Genomic DNA, 23,285 nt, shown 5'->3' with positions numbered 1-23,285 from the left:
AAGACACGTTGAACAACATGGCCATCCTGTTCAGGGTGTTCAGCCTCTGACACCAGATGATAACCTTTTAGTCATAAAAGGAAAAGTTTGATAGCCAGTGTGAGAGAAATTCCACTGAGAAATAACCTCAAGACTGTTTCCATTCCAACACAGAAGCTATTAATCATGGAGGAGGAAAATGTGCAGGGTGCTAGCCAAATGTTAGTCCTCACGCAGCCATGACGAAGACACGCAGTTACTCATAGATGATGCCTACCTGGGTACAAGTGACTTAACTTAACCTATCCCATTAAACAGCTTACCAAGAGGAATGATCACAACAGAGCTCAGTGTGACCTGGAGCCACCATCCAGGCCAATATCAACAACACAGCCCAGCACTGACTGTTAGTGGAGTATCTTTATTTGTGGTTTACACACCCTCAGTGCCTTAGGAGTCAACTTTTATGCTAATTTGGGCATCAATGAGGCAAATAATAAGGCAAAATGCTAAAAGGATGAGATATTACAGCAAGTTTTTAAAAGGATTTTGAAGAGATAACTGTAACCTAAATGATTCAACAAAGGCAGTTGGTAGCTGGCTACTGTGCTGGAAGGCATGGAGCCGGGTGGAGGCCTGTATCTGCATGAATTAAGGTCAATATGGGCCCTCAGGCGAGAAAATAACTGTGTCCAATTAACCCAACCATTGCACTTCATGCTCTATTGACACATGTCAAACCCGTTTGAAATGTGAACATCAAAGTTAAAGCCAGCTTTCAATTTCACTTTCATGAAATATAAAATGTCTCCAAAAAAGCATTTGTTTACCTGATTTAAGTCTTCGTCGTTCAGCAGATGAGATTCTCTGGGCTTGAAGCAGTTCTGGCATTTGCTTTTGTTGAAGATGTTGGCTTGAAACTTCCGACAGGGGTTGTCTTTGAATGACATGGCTGCTGGAGGGAATAGGTGACACTTGATGAGGAAAAAAAAAAAATGTCCAAGGAGTGCTCGTTTCTCTCAGACCAAATGAGCTGGAGTCGACCTGCTGCTGGCGAAACACAACAGGACAACTTTTCTAGCACAAACCCGCGAGAAGAAAGAAGTCCATCAAGAAGGCGACAGCGCGTTTGTTCACCTGTCCTGTCCCCTGGACTCACCTGAGGCGGTGAATAACCTCTCGTTAAGTGGTGTCTATGATAGTCATCTTGCGCGAGGGGTCGCCTCACGCAGCTAACGTTGACCTGCTAACTTTTTTTGTTTTTGTTTTGCCACACAAAGCTCGCTGAGAAGTTGTCAGAAGAGTCGTCGAGAGGGCGGACAGGTGTGCGCGGTCTTTTCTTTAATTACGTCCTCCGACGAGGTGTTGACGTCGCACAGGTGACATTCCGGGCCTCGAGCTCACTGCAAGGGTCCCGTCATCCTCCATCGGGCGGAACGAGCTCTACGGAGGGAGGGAGTCCACTTTGCCCCCTCTCTGCCTCTCTCTGTCTGTCTTTCTATCTAACAAGTGATACCGCACTCATCGCCGTTAAACCTCTTTTACGCTTTCACCGTCTCCGTTCAAGGCCAAACACCGTTATCCAACTTTAAACACGCCATAGACTCGGCTGTCACGCCGCTGAATCCACAGCGTCGGGTCCCGCTCGCCTCCGTGCGCAGTCTGCGGTGGATGTTTTCGTGAAAATCCTCGCCTGGCCCGCACAGCCAGTCCGGTGGGCAGATGGGGAGGTGCTCAGAAAGCGAGTGGAGTGGTGATTGACAGCGAGCTCGACCAATCGCACTCATCGGCACGCCCACACCCTCGTTGGCGACCAATAGAAAGCCTCGAACATCTCCGATACTTTCCCTCATGCTAGGTGGGCTTTAAAGAGCCCATGACAGCAAAAAACTATCTGCTATGTGAAACTGTTATGTTGTTGATATGAGCCTGAGCTAATATTTTTGCATTTCTGGCTGAAAAGATAGACTGCGGGTCTACATTTATTCAGGTTATTTCTTTAGCCGATATATTTGTTTGTTTTATGTGGTGTGCTAATCTTTAAAATCCACAGCAACAGGACAGGGGAGCAAAGGAGAAAAGAAAGGTTAGTATTTGTCAAAACATTTCTTATTCCTGCCTTTATACCAAATAAATGAAAAGGAAGGTTGCTTAACAGTAAAAACTGTCACCTAAAATGAAAATAAACAAGCTGATTCAGGCCTTCTTTTGTGAAGATAACTGTAGTATGTCCATTTGCTGAAGTATGTTTATTTGCTTTGGTATGTTTTCTAATTAGTATTTAGCTTCTGCATGTCTAAATGCTTGCTTTGACAACATGTACAGTGTTACGTCATGCCAGTAAAGCCATTTGAATTGAATTGAATCGCTACTATAATGAGTAAGATGATATACTGATTATTTGACCTGTCACAGACATGTCCTATAATCCCCTCAGCTACCATTAAAGTGCAAATAAATGAGAGTAGGATAACAGAAGCCCACTACAGCAATGTCATCTTATATCTCAAAAGTTCTGTATGTATCACTCATAACATGACTTGAAACACAGTGACATCATATTCTTGCACTTTAAAGGGGCACTATGTAGTTTTGGAGAAGAAATACAAACTCAGAATTTTAATATTCAAAATATTAGGTAAATATGCAAACAAGCTGAGTTTGTTTATTTAGTTTATTTAGGCAGAAAAAAATCAGTCAATCAAGATCTTTCTCTTCTGATTAAAATGTATTCTCCAAAACCTTTAAAAGAATGTATACATTTACTAAATTTGATAACAGCAGATGAGTAAATAACAGAAACAAAGCAATCATTTTACGATGATTTTATTTGCATACATTACCCAATCGATCTTGCTTGGGGCTGTTATTTTTACACCACCACTACTACTGCATGGCATTTTGATAGATACAAATAAAGAAAAAGAACATCTCATCTATATTGCTCTAATTCAAACTCAAACAAAGTCTCTCAAATGTGAATTTTAAACATGGAGAGCAACCACATAGTGATGTTTTGATTCCAGGCTCCACAGCACCATCTGTTGGTCTTACATTTCCAATGGTCCATTGTTGGGTCAAGTTAAGAAATGGGAAAAAAAAAAGAAAAGAAAGAAAAACACATTGTAAAAATATGTCAGAGCCAAATCAAGTGGGTATGTCTGAGTTATGCATAGCAGGTGAAGTTAAGTCAGGGAGTTTTGCAACTCTTCCACCATGTGGCTGTTTTTATGAGTGAAAATGTGAAGCGTTGCTCAATGTTGTGATGTTTTGAAGATGCTCTGTTGTCTTAACTCAGTGAGTAATGTTATAAAATCTTGTTACTTCATTTATTTCATAACACTATGGGTAGCTTATCTAATTGCACTATACAAACACAGTCGCATTTGGCAAGGTGTCATGAATGTGTTGATGTTCTTTGGTTGTCCTCTGCTTGTGCTCTCATTAAGCAGTTTATCTTTGTCCGGGCCAACTTTCTCTTGATTTTGACAGGGAGACAGGAAAGTCAGGGAGTAATTAGGATTTCAGCAAGTTAATAGTCTGACTGAAATTTGCATGCATAGAAAACCAGATCAATAACGTCTGTTGACATGGGCAGGTTCTCTGAAGTCACGTTTTTTAAAATTTTCCAAGTTGATCCAGACTGGAAGATTCTCCTGGGAGAAAAACATGGCCTCAAAACTCATCATTCATGCACAAACTCATCCATTCTGTCAATAAAAAGGTAATCATTACTCAACTTGTAAGAAGTGCAAGACTTTATTTAGGGCGCTTGAGGTGGTGTGCTGTTACAGCATTGTCAGGGTCACATATACAGTCATATTTACGCAGCTAAGTCATGACAATCATCTTAAATATTCCTTTAACAGTCCGATAAAGCACATTTCAGTGATTATTCAGTGACATAAAAATACAGCTCACAAAAAAATCTTCTCTTTTCAGTTTTGTGCTTAAACATTTGTGTAACCAGCAGGCGACAAAGTGAGTAACAAAAATATAATATCTTGTGGGAGTAACAATGACAACATGGGTGAAATGCATGCAGCTCTTGAGGAAAGCATTAATTATCTGGTATCAGAATTGCACGACGATAACAGGTTATGTACATTTCACGTAGCTGGCCTAACATCCTCCCATACATTAAAGGTGCAATATGTAAGAATTTTGGCTGAAAACATACAAAACATTAAACTTAAAGAACAGTTTTGACTCTTTTGGCATCTATGTATTGTGTCGCAAAGGATGTTTAGCATGCTAACAAGCTAACCCTGGCTCATCTTGGTCCAAATATCCTCTGCTAGCTGTAAACACTTTCCTGGTGCTTTGAGCTCTGAGTCTGGACTGCTAGCTGCACTGCTAACTGAGCTAACTAGCTAATGGTAACATGTGGCCAATTCTTACATATTGCACCTTTACACCACGTGTTGATACGTTCTTGTAATTCCACCTCAAGCATTAGTTCTTCTCAGTAATGTTGGTGCTGATCATAACCCAAGGTCTTGCACCATCATTCCTAAATGATACATGTTTTGAAACAGCAAAGCCTGGTCTTCGGCATCAAAGGTGATCATGTTACTTTCTCTATAGTTTTAACTTTTCGACATGCTATACAAATTCCACACTACCCGCTGCACTAATGACGACTGGGCATGAATTGTCTCAGTTGAATCGTCCAATATGAACGTAATACCCGGGGAGGCAGGCTGACTTGGGAAAGACAAAAAAATATATATATTATTGATTCCAAGAATATAGATAAATTGAGTTCTCATGTTCATATCTGCTTTGAGGTAATATAATTTAAGCATTATTCACTACAATAGCCTACAGAAACAAACGGGGAAACAACATATCCTGTAGCTGAAAAGACAGTTTGCAAAGAAGGGGTGATCAGAACTTAACATATACTGCATATTAACACGAGTTCAAACATGCATTAGGCAGCGTTTAGAAGAGATTTGCCTTCCTCTTGATGTCGTTCCGTTTCCACAGTGGGAGTCTGTCAAACTCTTGAATCTCCATGCCAAAGATCTCAAAGAATGAATCCGGGGATAGGTGACGCTGCAGAGGAAAGCAGAAAGAAGTCAGGGTGAAGTATTGGTAAACTGCACAGTTCATCTGTTTGGTGCATTTCTCATACTGTGGGTCATCTTGTTTTTTAAGAAAAAACATTTGAGCAGCGACAGATGATGCCACTGTTGAGGAATTTATCCTGCTCTTAGTACGATTTAGTCAAGGTATGGGTAGTATTTTACCCAAGGTCGAGCTTTTAATTGAAAAATAAAATGAACAATATTTTGCATTTGAATTTGTGCCCCACTTTTAGTGTGCAGTCTGTTCAGAGTGTCACACTGTAATAGTGCTCTTCTCTCATGTTACTGTACCTCGAGTCTTGTTCTGTCAACATCCCTGGGAAGCTTCGCTCGTCCTCTGTTAGCAACTGTGAGCATTTCATACGGGTAGACCTTGACACAACAAAGAACGGTTGAGAACGCTTTATCATCACATGCTACACCTGAACACAATCTTCTGTGCATGAAAGGCTTCGAGCTATTGAGATACCAGGCAGAGTTATAACATCATGTACCATATGTACCATGCAAATATGGATAGATGTACCAGTGCTTCAGCCTTCAGGCTGCTTTTACATATACTGTTTAGTTATAAGGTGTGTTACCTCAGCTCCATGGAGCTATTAAATGACTGTGGCAAATTTATCCTTTAGATTTCTTTGTATTTCCTTTTTTTGTACTGTATTATGATTCTTTTTTTTAAGCTAAAACTCTCCTCTAGTAAACACACTGGCAGAAAATTAAATGGTAGCACGAATATGCAAATAATACTTGCTTTTGGTTCCAACAAATTAGGCATAGACACTCCTCTCTCCATTCCTGCTAATGGATGCAGACCGTCATGGATGAGCTACAGAATGAAGCAAACACATGCAATGGGAAAATGTCCTGGCAGGATTAGTCGCTTCGAGCTAAAAGCCAAAGCAAGTGAAGTGTACGTATGAAATGTGTGGGTTAAAGAGTTATGTCATCCGTGCAATATATGTATTAATGAAGAGGTCTGAAAATCCAGCTTTGCACTGAAATTGAGTCGATTGTATACTTCATATAACATGCAGACAGTCCTTTGGAAATGCAGTAAACCAAACAGGGAAAGGAAGCATGGCCATGATACAAAGCTCCGTTCAGTTCTTCTCACATACCTTAAAGTCTGAAAGGGAAAAGGCAAAGGACGATAAAGACAATTAATATTTATATAATCATCAATTGAATTGATTTTTTTTTTCATCATAGATGAATAAGATTAAAAATGTCTACAAATCACCTCTGAATCTGTCACCGCTGTAACGAGAGAAATCAGCTGACCGTGGCTTAAAGAGAAGAAAACACATTAAAACATTATTATAGCAACTCGGATATCTTCAGGGTCATTAATTCTATCCATTAACGAAACTCATATAGTTTCTGAAGTTTGTTTCCCAATAAAACAACATGAAGCAATAAAAAGCATGTGTCACTATTTTGCAGCATGGAGTTGTGTCATAATCTAGTGAAGTATAAGCAGTCCAGGAAGCTAGTTGGACTCCATGTTATCAAAATAATGTATATTTCCATAATTCAGCCGGCTGTATAAAATGAAAATCACTTACAGTAACAGTAATATAGAATAATACTAAAGAGAGAATTAGGTATCAGTCGCGTTGCTCTTACCGGGTTGAGGCCATTGCGCCCGTATCGAGGCAAGGAGGATGTTGGGGATGTGGAGGAATTTGGATCTATGTGAAAGTGAAACGGCAGACAGATTAGCTTGCGGTGAGACGACTTACAGCCAGACTCGGCTCTTAGCCCAATTCAGATCAGACTTACTGAGCAAAATATACCTCCTGTGGTTCTCTAATTAGCCTTCTGCTAATTCTTCTGAAAGACCGACTTCGCAGTACTGTTCTATTTATGTACTCGCATTTCCCACAAAACACATGTGACGTTTAAGCAGCCATTGTTTAGGTTAAGCTAGTTTACTTTACCAGGTGTTTACCCATAGCTTATATAGCCTGTATACTGATTTATATTGTAGTGTTACTTAAGTAAAGGTCAAACAATGACAATAATATAAGCAGCATTCACATGAACTGGTGACAATGTGTTATTGTACCTTGCTGTTTATAAATCGGAGGCCTCCTGTACATGTTGAAGCCTTCATCTGCAGATAGGAAAGAATGCAGCTTCATATTATTTTACACGGCAAAAACAAAATGACACATTGTTAGTAAAAACCTACTGTAGTGTCCCTGTAGCAGCAAAGCGCCAAATCATTCCCTTTCCCCTTTTAATTGGGGAAAGCAGACTGGGACCAAACTCCATTTATAGTTCAATAGAGCCTCTGTGCACATAATTTACTTACTCAAAAAAGTGTTAAAAGCTCTTTAAGTGCAACATTCAGTAAAGGTTCAAAAGATGTACAATAGGTGTGGTGACATTTATGTCATATAGTACTGTACTGTCTAAACAAAACAGCCATTGTGGAGTTGATCATCAGGATCATTTTCAGATTCCAGTTATTCAAATTGACTAAATGTTGTAAAGCAGCGCTCACTGCTGCATACAGAAATCAAGGCCCTGCTGGTTGTTAGATTTCTTACTGATTTTCAGTTCCCAACGACAAAAAACATGCCAGCAATTACCGGTCAAAGCTTGTCACATCTCATACACACACACACACGCTAAAACAGGCTTTGAAAAAAAATCACGGCACTGCTATAAATAGACTTTTCTGTAGAGGAATGTGTGAGTGAAGTTAAGAACAGGCACAGAAATATTTACTTATTTAATCAATCAAACTAGTTTTATAAATACCTACTTTGGTGTAGATTTATTGAAAGGAATGTATTTTGAGCTGTGGGTGAGGTGGCAGAACAATGGGAAAAGAAAAGGTAAAACATGCAACATGAGAAAAGGTGAAGACTAGTGAAATATCTGAAGGAAGCAGCTAGCTGGTTCTGTGTTCATCCTGTCTCCCATAAATATGAAAAGACTCAGTGTGGGCGACTGACAGTGTCTGAACTCTGACCACTAGATGGCTCAGTGTTTCTAAGAATAAAGTGAGTCACATCTCTGTGCCATCCTTTTCAGTGTCAACTCTGACCGTTTAACCTTAAACCAGTTTGCTTTTAGTTATTTCGGTGTTGTAGAAGTTTTTACCCTGCCACTGGATTCATCACTGTGCCTTGTAGTTAAGCATAAAATGGTGTAGGTGTGCATTTTTTAATAGGAAATTAGAAAAGATAACAAAAGATAGGGAGTGGAGAAGGGGTGCAGAAAAGGTTGGCAGAGGAGCGGGGGGTTCCTACCTTTGGTGGGGGGAACAAAGTGGTGACATAAAGGGGAAGTGGGGCAGGAGTCATTGTTGCCAGAGAATAAAGAGGGAGAAAGCATCAACCCTTTATGATATAACGAAAGAAGTGGAAAGAGGAGGAGGAGTTGTGGGGGTAGAGGAAAGGTGGTAAAACAGAGAAAAGGTGAGAAGAGCGTGGGTTAATATCTTTGCAAAGATAATATTTAAAAAAAGACTGAGATGATTGAACTTCAGAGCGGTCTTCTCACCTGGTCGGTGGAAGTGTTGTGGTGATCTGGATGGAGTCGGAGTGTAGCTATGACGATTGTACATTGCATGAACTCCGAAACAGCCGTGACTTGTAGATTTTGGTATGCGCTTAATCACTTCAAAACTCTCCTTGAAAGAGGAAAGACACAAACCAGTGTAAAAATAAACACCACAACAAATCCAAACTGTATGTGACCTGATGTCACAGTATTTCTACCTTAACTGAGGTAATATTTACCTCTGTGCTGTCAGATACGTTTCCTGGTGACTGAATTGGAAAGACAGGAGAAGAAAAATTAACCAGACAGAAAAACAACATACACAAGAGTCCCTTCAGGTGAAAACCTCTTATCTCCAAACTTGACCTTGATCTTATGCTAGCCTAATTTATGCGTCTTTTGTTATAAATGTTTTATAGTAGGACAGTGTGTATAATATGCAACAGGGTAACTAACTAACTAATAAGGGTAACTCCACCAATTTGACACATCAAAGTGTGTTTACAGGTCTTGAGGAGTACTACTGTACACGTGAAAAAAGTAGTATAAAGCCTTTTGTGGCTCCAGAGGAAGCTGCATGTAATCTGATAATTTGCCTCCAGTGATGTCACTCAGTGGCTAAGTTGCATTGTGGGTAATGTAGGCAGCAGTCCACTGATCTTACAGACAGTTTAAAAACAAATGATCAACATCGATACAGCAGAGGCAGAGATATCACCTTTTTTTATTCCTCACGTTTTTCTTTCTTTTCAAAATGTGGTTACTGCATTACCCACAATGCAACTTAGTCACTGAGTGACATCACTGGAGGCAGTTTATCAGATTACACAAACTTCCTCTCGAGCTGCAAAAGGCTTTATACTACTTTTTACACATGTACAGTAGTAACACACTTTAATATGTAAAATTAATGGACTTACCCTTTAACTCTGCAATCCAGCAAACTTGGAGTTAAGAGGTTTTCACATAAAGAGAGACGTGGAAGGAAGGAAACTAAAGGACTCGACTACAGAGGATCCATCAGCTAATTATTGTCAGTTAGTATCAGGTGACCTGGCACAGATTATTAATAAATGCTCAACAGTACAACAAAAAGTAAATACGTTTTTAATCAGTCAACTCCGTAACAAGTAAGCAAACATTCTCTAATTGTAATTCCCTCTGTATATTTTTACAAATGCTAACTGTAAGAGAGTAAATATCCTGTATACCTGCCTACATATAGACTTAGATAACATTGTATTAATGTAGAACCACTACTGCTCCAAAACACTCTCAAAGACACTTCTGTCACAGTAAATGTCTTTGCATTTTGGGCCAAAAACACTCAAATGTCAGAACAACAAAACAAGACCTCACTTGGTTTGACTCATAAATCAAACCAAGACACACAAACATGTCACTGGACATAACTCGGAGCGTGGAATGCAGTTACCTCTGCAGGGCTTTGCCTGTCCTGTCTGCTGCCTTTGTTGTCCATAGTAGAGGGGCTGTCGCTCACAGACTTATAAGATATCATATCAGGATGCTCTATATCATATATAGCCTTGACTCTGGGAATTGCCGCTAAGTCTCGGTAATCAATGACCTCATTGTCTACTTTTGCCTGGGACCAGGACAGGGAGGAGAGAGGGGAGGATGCGGGTGAGGAGAAGGACACAGAGGATGGGAGGTAGAAGGAGCAGACAGTATGGGAAAGGTCAGGTCAAAGGTCAAATGTTGCTTATAACATCACAGCATGGAGGAATGAAACTTTAATCCCACAACAGCACAATGACTTTGGCACATGAAGTGGAAAGATTAATGTGATAATCTGTGGCCTTTTTCTGTTTCACTACATTATTTCTCAGGCTAATAATTATAAAAAGGCTCATGTTTAAGGTGTATTATTGATGGGGGTAAAGTTTATTCCACACACTATAAACCACCAGGGTACGGAGGAAACAAAAGGACACTGAAAGCACTTTTACAATCAGTTGCAATCTGAATTGTCAATGCATTCAAATTGATGAGCCAAAATCAATCTAAACTCCTCTTCAATATGTGGTTGAGTTGTGTCACTATATCAGTGATTACATTTAACATCTTTTTTGCGCGCCCTTCATCATTCAACCACAATTGAAATCCCATTTCTCTCTCACAAACTAGTTTCCGATCAGTCAAGGTGAAGTTGATCAATTAATAGAAAAATTGCATTTATATTTTTAGATTTATAGTTTATTAAAGGGACAGTTCACCTTAAAACAAAAGATTCATATTTTTCTCTTACCTGTAGTAAAAAATATTTATCCATCTCGTTCACCCAATATAATGGTTGGATATATATGGATATACAGTATACAGTATGTATATCCAGGTTTCAGGTCTTTGAACAGCTTCCTCTTTTGAAGAAATGCAGGCGTTACACCAGATTTGGCATCTCATTTTTTACAACTGATACTAAACTTTTGTTATTAAAGAGAGTAAAGTGCCAAAAAAGTTAACATTGGGTGCCGGTACTGAATTCCAGGTACTGGTATCTGTACCTTATTGGTTAAAATGTCAACGGTACCCTAATCATGACCAAGTTACTCAAAGACAGCCACAGACTTGTGAGCAGTTTCATGTAGGAACTGTTTTCTTTCTACCGAACAAGCTCATGCTTGGTACAGTGCGGCATGTAAACATTAATGGCATCCTGCTCTGCTGAGTTGTATTGATAGCTAGCTTAGTTAGTTTAGTTAGCTTGAGCGCCATTTACCTCCATCATATTCGAGAGAAGGCGGACATCGCTACGGCCAATATCTCCCAAACTCTGCAACTCACACTAAGACAATCTGAATAAATAAATAGCGCAACAGGTAAGAGGAAACATATGTATTTTTTGATTTTGAGGTGTACTGTCCCTTTAAGACTCACACATTGGCTATTTTCCTAAATGTCTGTCTGCATTTACTGTCAAAAAGAAACGTCTTGAAACAGAGACACTTCGCCCATGCGACTCCCCTGTACAAATAAAGGGATAAATGACATGAAAATCAACCCATGGTGAATTGTGCACCACGGAGGATGCTGAGCAGATGTTGTCACCGGGACTTACACAGATAGTGCGACCAGGACTCCCTGGAGTGCATGAACCCGGCCTGGAGCAGGAGCTTTCAGATGAAGATCTAGTGGGCTGAAGAGGGGGAAAAAACAACCCTTTGTCATAGGATGCTGAGAATGATCGGTTTCTGCTTCAGCTCAGGTCACAGTAGGCAGCCTCCATTGTTTTCGCTCAGCGTCTCTAATAAACACACACAACTGGATCATCTCACAGTTTCCTGTTACTAAAGTGGGTATAAGCCATCTCCAGAAATCATAATGCAGCAGTGTACAGTCTGGCATCATGCAGTTTATGTGCGTTGTTCTGTACTGTAATCGGCTCAAGATCTCCACTTTCATTTGTGCTGAACAATTAAATCAGCCAGACTTGTTTTGCAAATTGGATCAGAACTTAAAGGGACAGTTTACCTAAATACATTACCTACTCAACCCTATGCCCATGAAAAGTCGGGTGAGGTTTCATTGTCCACAAAACATACCTCTTTATGTTTTTTTCAGTTGTTTTTTCACATTTTAAAACATCCTCTGACTTTCCATCGGCATGCAGGTCAGCAGATAATGACTGGGTGAACTGTTCCTTTAATGGTGAAAGAGCATACTAAATTGTGCGGCTACTCGTAGATGACAGGAAACAGCCAAGCATGCAGCACGGTCAGCAGTAACACATCATATACTACAGCTAACTGATTGAAAGCTTTTGTATGAAATGTAGAAATGTATACACATTATACAAAACTGTACACGTGCTCTACAAATTAAAAGCTTCTCTTCATCATTCTTCGATGCAGAAGTCATAAGAAGGAATCTTATTCTGTGTATCAAAGGTTAACTTCTTTTCGCTTCTTTGCATTAGCACACTAGATGTAATTGGCCGGCCCAGGTAGCAGTGTGTTCATGTTGCATGTGAAACATGCGTGTGCGGTTAATCTCGAGATGTGAGATTACAGCCTGCTCACTCAAGAGAAAGCCACCAGTGCAAACAGTATTGACCTTCAGTTCATGTGGGGGGTAAAAGAAATCGAGACAAGGTGTTTTTGGTCTGCTGCCCTGGGAAATGACAGACATTTACACACATATCACACTCACATCCTCCTTGTAGCAGCAATGACACCAGCTATAGATAATAACTTCTTATTTGGAGAAGTTATATGCATGATATAGTGGCTTTATGTAACTAAGGACATAAACTCAAGTACAAATTTACAGTTTTCGCAACTGTAAACTTCTACTCAGTGTACCCTAAAGTCATGACTGAGTAAGAGTAAAGATAATGTATTTAAATACTACCTCGGTAAAAGTGGAAGACAATCAAACGAATAGCACTTGAGTGAAAGTATTTGATATTATATGTACTAAATTAGTATTAGTATATAATAAGTATAATATATATTCTTAAAATCCTGTTAGTTACTAGTTACTTTTTTTCACACTTCCTGCTACAGTCATGTTTCTATAAATTTGTCATTTCTAAATTTGTATTTTACTAATAAACAAAGATTAAACTATCCAACAGTCTATAAAGTGCAAAAAATTAGCTCAACCTTAAACATCTACAGCAGTAAAATGCAACATACATATAATGCAGTATTGCTTTAAGTAAATTTTGCTAATAATTCTTATATACTTTTACTTCAGTAAGGTTTTGAATGCAGGTATTTTACTTTTTGCAGAGTATTTTCCCCAAAAAATACTTTTGCAGCTATTTGGATATTGTGTCGTGTCATGCCTTGATTTCAATCAGTGGTCTTACCCTGTAATTGTCCTCAGTTCTGCTGCTGTCTCTGCATTCTGGGTGCCAAACTGTTGATCCTGTGAAGAAAGCAGGGAAAGTTACTTACTGCAGTAAAAAGAATTACAGCATGCCAAAAGAAATGCACAGTTAACACAGTGAACAACCTACGTACACTTTGAATGAGTGTAAGCGCGTATATTCACTTAATCCAACTGACCTTGCAGATACATTTCGTCGCCTTCTGTGAACATTTTGTCACATCGGCTGCATCTGGCACAGGTGGGGTGATAGTGTTTGTCCCCTGCCTGTAGAAAATAACGAGAAAGAGATGGAAGCGTCATAGTTAGGCCGATCTAGCAATGAACTAGTTCGTCAAATGATAAAACTAATCTGTAAGAACTGTCCTCACATTCTGTTGATCTTTTTGTTTTCAACTAAAATTCTTACGTATTGCACCTTTAACAGAACTTTACTGAAAAAAGGCACGTCTCAAAATGTATCTCAGTATCAAGTGATGCAAATACAGACCAGGAGCTTCCTCGTCACTCAGGATTTCTCACCTCGAGGACTTTCCCAGTTATAAACTTGTGACACGCTTCACATTGTACCCCAAACTGAATCTGGTAGTCCCGCTCACAGTAGGGAAGGCCATCTCTGAAAAGTCAAAACAAACACGTGTATTTCATCTGTGCGTTAGCTGTGATGGACTCGAATTAATGTCATAAATAAGAGACTTGTATTTACTTGCTGATATACTCCCCGCTCAGAACTTTCCGGCAGGCTTTACACTTGAAGCAGCCGAGGTGCCACTGGCCGCCCAGAGCTAACAGAGCCTGGCCATTTTTGATGTCTCTGCCACAGCCAGAACAGTCTGAAACACACACACACACGCACATTTTCATTTAGATCAAACACTGAACATCCGAAAAGCCTACTCACATTTTCTAATTCAATTACTCAGTTCTTCTTAATTGTCTCTGTATAAACATGTTTACACTGAACATTACAGATCCATCCTAGTAGCTGTGTGTGTTTTCTGATCTTCTGCGCAGTCCTGCAGAGAGATCCTCTTAATCCTGAGGCTTTGTGAGTCTGGATCCCTCTTCTATCTATAGTTCTCAGCTGGATAGGTTCACTTTGAGTTGACTTCTACCGTCTCTCCGAGTCACTGGCCTGGAAGCTTCCCAGGAGGACGACAGAATTTGTGAGGTAATGTGTAAAGGAGGAAGAGGTAAGGCTGGACTTAGGGACGCTGTTTGGCCTGCTACCAGCATCCATGCATCCTTAAATACACACATATAATCACGTGTGTCACCTGCAGAAATGCGTGAGAGTTTATCTTCCTATGATATAGTCGGCTGACAGATGTGGCTCTGACCTTGAGTGACTCAGGATAAATGAAACATACAGGCTGGCAAGGGGGATTATTATATCTGCACCGGATCAAAGTCTCTGATCTATTTTAAAACTTCATAAATAATTACTTTTGATAAGAGCACTGGATTAATAGTCCTTTGCTCAGAGAGTTATTTCTGCTCTTACTACTCGGATAGCTGACGTCGTTGGGAGCAGGAGACACGGGTCGAATGCAGCGCTGACAGAGGCAGTCTTTTCCGTTGAAGGTGACACACTCCCCAGCAGGAAAGGCATGTCTGAGAAACACAGAAAGAGACAGAGGTATGGCACACAATCCAAAAAAGAAAAGAAAAGTTATTCTTCCTGTGGGCGTGTTAAACTTACTTGCAAACTGTGCACACAAAGCAGGCTGGGTGGTAGGTCTTCCCCAGGACTGTGACCACCTCCCCCTCCACAAACTCCCTGCAGTTGTTGCAGAGCGTGCCGTGGAGCCTCTGGAAGTCCAGCGGGCAGAGGAAGTCACCGCTCTTCATGAAGAAGCCACTCTGAGCCAAGTCACAGCCACACACTGCACACATAGAGGGAGAAAGAGATGAAAAGGTTTGATGACAGAAAACTTTAAAGCTGCAATAGTCAATATTTGTATATTATCTTGTGTGTAACATGAGGGATGTGGCTTGTGATAGTCAACCTAGGCCTGCTAGTTTGTTATAACCAGCACGCAGAACAAGAATTCACACAAATAAAACAAGAAATTCCATCATTTTATTCAACATCCCAATGAGAGTGATGAAGTTACGCCATTGGTAGGTCAAGTTTTGGAGTTTTCCCACTGGCAATCTATTAGTAGACTGACCATATACCAGGTTTAGACCTGGCCTTGTTTTCTGTGAAGTCAGCCGAGACTAAACCACATGTGGTTAAACCTGTTTGTCGTAACTTTATAAGGTGACGTGTGTGTTGTTCCTCGCCAAATAGTGAAAGGTGTGTTTGAGTTGAGGTATATTAGCTTTCATGCTCACAGTTAACGACCGAGCAGAAGCAGGATTTTAAAGAATATCTATGAGAATATCTTTATACATGATTTTACATCATGGAAATAAACCACTATACATATATTTATACGCACAGTATGCAGCCGTACATTCACACTCATACATGTGCTTTTACAAATACAACTGTACTCAAATGTGCAACTGCATACATGTTAAAATGCCATAAAACAACAATATACGAGTGCACACCTCCGCCAAGGCCTAACAGTCTCATAGTGTACTCACTCATAAATACCAGCCACCTAAAATATGGCTAATTATATTCATTAAGATCCAAATGAGGAAAAACGCCCCATCTCGCCATGTTAAGGAAAGTGAGGAAATGTGTGTATTTCTGCTTTTGTCTGTGGGAGCAGGTCACTGAGTGGATGTTGGCTTTCTGTTCCCTCCAGGCAGCCATTCTCAATCAATGCAGCTTAAGGAAAACCATCCATGACAATTTACCAGGGCATCACACTGCTGTTTTCCTGCCTCGTTAAAAAGCTCTGCTACATTTTGATCCTATAACAGCCAGAACTCATTCTTAAATTTCAGGTTTTTGAGTTTATTCTTTGCTTTTATGTGTATTGGTTTGCTTATGTTGCCTTTTTGCTGACATTTGTGTGTATTTTTTTCATCGCTTGAGCTTTGGGACCAAACATTTGTAACTTTTTGCACATGTATCACTTGAATTTGTATTGCTTTGAATGGATTTCAAGTTTGAAATTGTCACCTTTTCTTCAGGCTGTTGTCGTAGTTAACAGCAGCCACGTAATCCATCAAAGCGATGAGATAAACGCTATTTGGGTTGTCTGACCTTGTGGGTCTGCCAGAGTTTCTGAGGTGTTTATGTGTTTGTGTGCATCTGTGATTGCGTGTGTTTGCTGATCAGTCCAGTGACGAGTGACCGACAGGAAGGCAGTGTTTTCTCTCAGCTCGTTTGGAGTCATTTGATACCTGCCACAGTCCTGCCGCAACACAATGCGCTGAGATGCCAAGGACAGATTTATGCTGCTCTATTCCTGTCCGACAGCGACTCACTCAAAATAAAGATGGGTTTTATTTTAGAAATAACAATTTTAAAGTCTGAATAAAACCAACACAAACATGTGGCTACATTCCTCTGATCCCACAGATTGCTTCATAAAACGGTTATGGATCACTAAAACAAAAAAAATCTGTTCTTTGCTTATTTTAATTCAGATTTATTCACATTCAAATCGAGAAAGGCAAATTCTGATTCTGTGAAGCCCACAGACCCCTTCAACCCGCCGGGTCTTCCCACTGTTAAAAATACTGCATCCATCTCAGCTCTGAGAGTCTCTTTGTTTCCTCGGCCCCGTAAACACCATCACAATGCGATGAAAGGGCAATAACACGAGAGGCTTGTCAGTTTCGATTAGTGGGGACAATAGCCTGCTGAGGAAATATGTTTTCCACGAAACAGAAATAACTCTGGTGAATGACTGTCTGACGACCTAGGAGGTTCTCACAACAGCCCGCTGTAGACGTTTTGTAATGAATTGATCTTGATGGCACCAGAGGAGCTAAATGACTAATAACCAGCAGATTCTGCTCAATTTAAGACTAACTAACTAGTCACTAAATGTCACTTGTGTTACTTCTTGTGTTTAAAATTATCAACAACTGGAAAATATGGATATTTTATTTGGATATTTCATTTAAAATCAAATCCAGACTGCCTGTAGATGAACGCATCGTCAGGCCTCATTCCCTTTCACTGCACATGAGGAATTCTCTTCATTGGATTACTCTCAAGTTTCCAAAAGGTCTATTCTGACTGAGGTGTGATTGTGGGACGCTTAATCTTAAGTGAACCTGCATCTGCTGACTCACAGCAACATATTGATGGTACTACTGACCCTTGCAGGTAAAGCACTTCACGTGGAAGTGGTTGGCCTGGACTCGCAGCACCTCTCCCTTGCACGGCTCCCCACATCTGAAGCACTGGATCATCCGCCTCCCCGCTGAAGGGCTCGCATGGCAGCCATCCGCAGTGTGTAGCACTGCAGGAGAGAAAAAATGAATTAGTCATTTAAATTTAAATGTCATTAAAACAGCCAAGTTAAGCAGCTCAGTTTTTAAACTACTATCTTTATGCATCTTGTAGGATCCCTTTTTATAAAACTGCTAGTCTGCTTGTATTCAGAATATATCTGCAAGTTTTAATGTTTAATCATGCAAGGAAATTTGAAAAAGTTAAAGGTTTGGTTGATTCGACATAGCAGCTGTTATAATAAATGTGGAAATAGAAGCTGTACTCGGTACTTTGACTTTACGCTAAATGCTAACATCAGCACGCTCGCACACTCTAAGGCAATACCGACGTGCTGCTGTTTGGCAGCTGTAACATTTACCATGTTAAACGTGGTTAACAGCACTCAAAAGTTGCTTAACAGGCTAAACTTAGCTGGGTGTGTTAGCGTGCGAATATTTCTTAATTAGAAATAAACACAAATTTCAGCAGAGCCAAACAGGAATGTCATGTCATGTTTTGCACTTTGGCGCCATGCTAGCAGCTCCGTGAACGTCGCCGCGGTGCTTCGACCTAATGCTAAATGCTAACATCAGCACGCTGGCATGCTCTAATTGGCAATGCTAACATGCTGCTGTTTAGCAGATGTAATGCTAACCATGCAAACTTAAATAATGCTTATAATGCTAAACTAAACTGAATGTACAATTCAAGTATTTCTATTTCAGGGTGGTGGACTGACTCAACGCTGCTCAAACATGTTCATGTCAAAACACGTCTCTGTCAGCTGGTAAATGTACAAGCAGCGTGAATGTAAATCCAAGATCAAAAAATCTCTCTCATCCACACAGAAGGTTAATCCTTGTCTGCCTGAGCAGTTCATAACAATACAATATTAACTTGGAGTCGTCCCATCAGTGGTTACATAACTGAAAATAATGTATAGACCTGCTTTGCTTTGGCACAGACACACAGTAATCTTTAGATTACCTCACAAAGAGCTCATAAAGTAATACTGTATGTGCTACATGAGTGTTGGTGCTTGTTCGCCAAACCCTGTCTCGTACAACAGCAAGAAAACTGAGCCTCGCTCCGTCTTGTTCCATCTCTTTCATGTTTAAATGGCAGCACACAGTACAATCTAATCACAGCCCACTCGAAAGGTCTCCAATGTGATTAGCAGAGGAGAGAGAGGAAAGAATGTGGCACGTCGAGAGCGCTCCGTCTCCCAGCGTGTGGACACGCAGCATACAAATAGATGAACGGACACATGAGCTCCATCTTTTCTTCTTTCCATGTACAGTTTATACGAATTCACGAATGAGCCAAATAACGGCGACACTGGAAGTCTACCTCAGATCTCAGCTTCACTGACTTAAGTTACGTGACCAAACAGAGCGATTTCCGCATGTATGTGACGTTTCCTTAACTGTGCAGACTGAGAAAACTGAGTCGAGGAGCATTGGTATGTGGCCCCAACTCTGCCCCACAACAGGAGAGATTTGTCACATGGCAACAAGTATGTGATAACAAATTAGATTATGAGACCATGCCCCCCAAAAGTCAAGTTCAATGTAACTGATTGTGCAGTTTTGGAGTGAGCCACCGTCTAGCATCTTGGAGAAATCGAATTATGTCTAGCTCGGAAGAAATCGAATTAACATGCAAACAACAACAAAGCTTTCAAAACAGGGTTGGGATTTTTTTGCATGCAACAAACGACCCTAACCCTAACCCTAACCCTGAGCTGTTGTAAAAAAAAATAAAGAGTTTTTGAGCCGACTGAGAGAAAAAGGCTTTGATTGCAGCATCCTTTTGCAAATTAGAAGAGCAGCAGAGGACAGTGTGTGATTCTGATCGCTTAAAAATCAAGATCTGAAAAAAGAGATGTTGTGAAAGTAAGTGTCATTTCTGCCAAACAAAATCCTAGTGGGGACGTTCTTTTAGCGGCGGCACGCCAACAATGAGTGAAAACCCAGCCAAACTGGCCTTTGTCCTAGAACGCCTCAGATATTTGTTAATGACAGAGCTGCGGTGATGCCAACACAAATACAGGCAAGCAATTTTTCATGGGGGCATGCACAGAATTACAGCTCCAGTGTTTTAAAGTTGTGTTTCAATAGGACAGGCTGTGTATTGCATCGTAATACAATATAAAGTTCCAGTATGTGCGCGGTATTATCCTGTTTTTTGACACAACCGATGTGTGCAGTCGTCAGGTGGTGTCCAAAATGTCGTCCGCTCTTTCTTGATCTCTCCCAGAATGTGAAGCTGATATGGTGTCGAGTATTAGCAAATGATGGATTTAGAAAGACAGCAAATGGAGGGAAACCTGAGACGGACGGTTAATCACACAAGCCGGTATCTCCAGCTATGAAAAACTGCATCTGTGTGTGTGTGTGTTTGTGTGGTTAAGGAGTGAGGGAGTGTCTATATTAGGGACCATGAATTTTTGATGTATAAGTCGACTGGTTCTATTTTTGTTGAAGTACAAAGTAACAAGACTTTAAATTTAACCATCTGATAGTACAACAAGGTCATATGGACTACAAGCTGTATGTGATATCATCATTTTTAGAAGTGTGTTTCCTTTACACTGGATGGTGTCATTGTTGGTAATGTATCAATAAATAGCGTGGTAATTCTCAAGCACCTGTCATGGTAAAGGAGAAGCGGGCAAGGAATGTTTGCAGATTTAGAGCTTTTAGCATCGCAGATTATCTTTTGGAGTACAACATTTATTTAAGCACAATTTCAGGATTTCATCAGCAGGAACACTCAGTGGAAATATATTCTCTTCAGAAATGGGCGACTTATCCTGTGCAGTTATATTCATACTGGGCAACTATCCTGTGAAAATTCCTGCTTGTATCATGTGAAATCCAAGACTCTGTGCCAGTTCAGAAGCCCATTTCCGCCAGTAAAAGATCACAATTATGAGAAAAAGGTCAAAATTCATAGATAAAAAGGTCAACATTCATCCCATAATTATGACTTTTTCCCCCATAATTTTGCAGTTTTATGTCATAGTTATGACATACGATGGGAAAGTGGCTTAGTTTTCATCAACTTTAACTGGTGGAAATAGGCTTCCATACATATGTGTACATATCCATATATTTACATTTATACATTGAAATGATCCTGTGCAATCCAAGTCTGTGAGTTATATATATATATTTTTTTAGACTTTTATTACACTAGAAGAATACATAGTATATTGTATAAAGTCTTTACTTTTCTTATCTTATGTCATTTTAAATAAATGCTCTAATAAGCCATCCTTCCGTTCAGTATGGGTGGACCAGTTTCAGGAGTTTCTTCAGGACATCGAACTACAATATCCGAATGGAAAGTGACAGGAGGCTTTTATCTCGCTTCCCCTTTATCTTCCGCTGGTTTAGTGAAATGAGTGAAAGTATTTTTCCCACCACTTTACTCTGAGTAAAGAGCATCAGTTCACTCACAATAGCCTAAATCTCCTCCTTGTGGCTGCAAAACAGAATAATCACGGTGAAACACTGCTCCATTCAGAGGTATTCCAAAAATCACATGCTGGTGTTACCTAACCACGATGCTCTGCGATTAGCGGTAACAGCTGTGCTTCCACTTTTCCCCACTTGGCCTCTGCAATTTTTATCTACAAATCCACTTTTTTACATTTAGGAAGAGTTTGAGAATCTTAACATCTTAAAAAAACTGAAAGTATAGAATAAATTAATGTTGTTTTCTTGTCAGAAATCACCTACCAGAGCTTTCACACAGCCAAATACCCACCAAGGCAAACCAAATTACAAATAACATGAAGTTTAAACAAGATAATAGTATACGTACTTGCAGGAAAAGCGAAGACAAAGTCTTAAGCAATATTTGTTTTGATGTTTAACACAATCAAATGCAACCTCACAGAGAAAACCAAAGAGATTGCAGCACAAATGCAGTTAATAATGTAAAATAAACAAATGTGTGAAGTGATAAACTAAGAACAATAATGTGTCACACTGATAAAGTTAATTGTCTTTGACAAACATCTAACTGTGGATGAAGCTCAGATACTTTTTAACTTAATAACAGGCTGCTAACGAATCATAAGTACACAAAGAAAGACATAAAACAATGTACACAACCGGACACTCACACACACACACACACACACACACACACACACACACACACACACACACACACACACAGTATTGAAAATGTCTACCTTTCTCTTTCATGACAGTTGGTTTCCACACGTCTGTGGCACTGCAGCGGATCAGAGAGTGAGGAGAGGAACTAACAGGACTGCTGGTCCCAGGGAAAAGGGGGTGGTCCGAAAACACAGAGGGCAGGAGTGTGTGTGTGTGTGTGTGTGTGTGTGTGTGTGTGTGTGTGTGTGTGTGTGTGTGTGTGCGTTCTAAAACAAAGAGGACAGCAGGAGTGGCATTAAGTGCTCTCCTGATTCTGAACCAGGCTGAACAAGAGAATAATTAAATCCAGTTGCATTTTGGACATGCACTGGTGCTTTGTGATGCTGATATAGTTTTAAATAATTTAGGTTTTTTTTTAGGTAAATCACACGAACTTGCCAAGTTTAATCAGTTTTAAACTCCTTCCTTCATTCACCTAGAATAACCAGCTCAGTGATTTTAAAAACACTGCATACAGATGTGTTTCTGATTCTGTTCCTTTAGAGAGAATAACCATGATATTTGTGTTTCCACAGTGGGACTGTTGTCCAGTGCAGATGACTCAGTAATGACATTACCTGCTGCTGATATTTGCTCACTTTCTAGCATGTGGTGACTCCGCTTTATTTTTAAACTAGCAAACTATACGTAAGCTTCATTGGGCTACATAAGTGATATCGGTTCTCAATAAGCGTTGATAGCATTAAAGGTTAAGTTCACCCAAAAATGAAAATTCAGTCAATATCTGCTCACCCTCATGCTGATGGAGAGCCAAGTGAAGTTTCGTAGTCTACACATTTTTAAAGCTTCATGGCAAAACAGTGTGGCAGTATCCTCCTGAACAACTGAAGTGGATGGGGACTTGTTTTAAAACGTAAAAAAAAAGACTGAAAGAGCCCAAGGGCCCAAGACCCCAAGTACATGTATGAAAAGATGTTATTTACACCCTCGAAACATGATCAAGCTTGTGCATCCTCTTCAGATGAGGACTTTGATTTCACAGGTCAAGCTGTATGGAGCCATTTTATATTTCTTTAAATTGTCTTCTCTTAACATTTTAAAACAAGTCGCCATCTGCTTCAGTTGTTTAGGAGAATTTTTGGGTGAAGCCATATAAATGACGCACAATATTGACCCAATGTGTGACCAAAAATGTTAGTTTAGCATTAAAAAAATAGGGAAATGGTGTGTCAAGTCTGCCAAATACATATGAACTTTGATTTTACAGGGGGAAATTGTGTTTTGGATGCAAATGCAAAGTTTGCGTAGAGGCAGCAGAGTAAGTTGAGACAATGTCAAAGTGTTGAACAGATGAAT

At 40.0% G+C, this 23,285-nt stretch overlaps 2 protein-coding genes across 5 annotated transcripts in view; both read right to left on the bottom strand.

Annotated features, from left to right (window-relative positions):
- LOC311250747 (myosin phosphatase Rho interacting protein) overlaps positions 1–1,679 on the bottom strand; it is a 52,848-nt gene extending 51,169 nt beyond the window's left edge. For 3 of the 4 annotated variants that reach the window (XM_084342744.1, XM_084342743.1, XM_084342745.1), the window contains exon 1: positions 810–1,679. In XM_084342744.1, the coding sequence (XP_084198870.1) occupies positions 810–929 (120 nt within the window). In that variant the 5' untranslated portion in view covers positions 930–1,679. The remainder of the gene's footprint in view (positions 1–809) is intronic. The other variant, XM_084342746.1, reaches the window with a different exon arrangement.
- Positions 1,680–3,743: 2,064 nt separating this feature from the next.
- On the bottom strand, positions 3,744–22,046 carry LOC311250264 (actin-binding LIM protein 1-like). The gene is made up of 20 exons (XM_084341861.1): positions 22,004–22,046; positions 17,681–17,824; positions 15,148–15,331; positions 14,950–15,059; positions 14,152–14,278; positions 13,968–14,061; positions 13,625–13,712; positions 13,426–13,484; positions 11,671–11,748; positions 10,027–10,197; positions 8,831–8,860; positions 8,592–8,721; positions 8,339–8,428; positions 7,144–7,191; positions 6,702–6,766; positions 6,316–6,361; positions 6,194–6,201; positions 5,827–5,901; positions 5,364–5,444; positions 3,744–5,040 (listed from the first exon to the last, which is right to left on the bottom strand). The coding sequence occupies exons 1-20, from the start codon at positions 22,014–22,016 to the stop codon at positions 4,927–4,929; spliced, it is 1,755 nt and encodes a 584-aa protein (XP_084197987.1). The 5' UTR covers positions 22,017–22,046; the 3' UTR covers positions 3,744–4,926.
- Between the last annotated feature and the right edge of the window lie 1,239 nt (positions 22,047–23,285).

Source organism: Pagrus pagrus, assembly GCF_965226575.1.
Source record: "Pagrus pagrus genome assembly, chromosome: 21".
Lineage (NCBI taxonomy): Eukaryota > Metazoa > Chordata > Actinopteri > Spariformes > Sparidae > Pagrus > Pagrus pagrus.
This window is presented reverse-complemented; position numbering and strand designations above follow the sequence as displayed.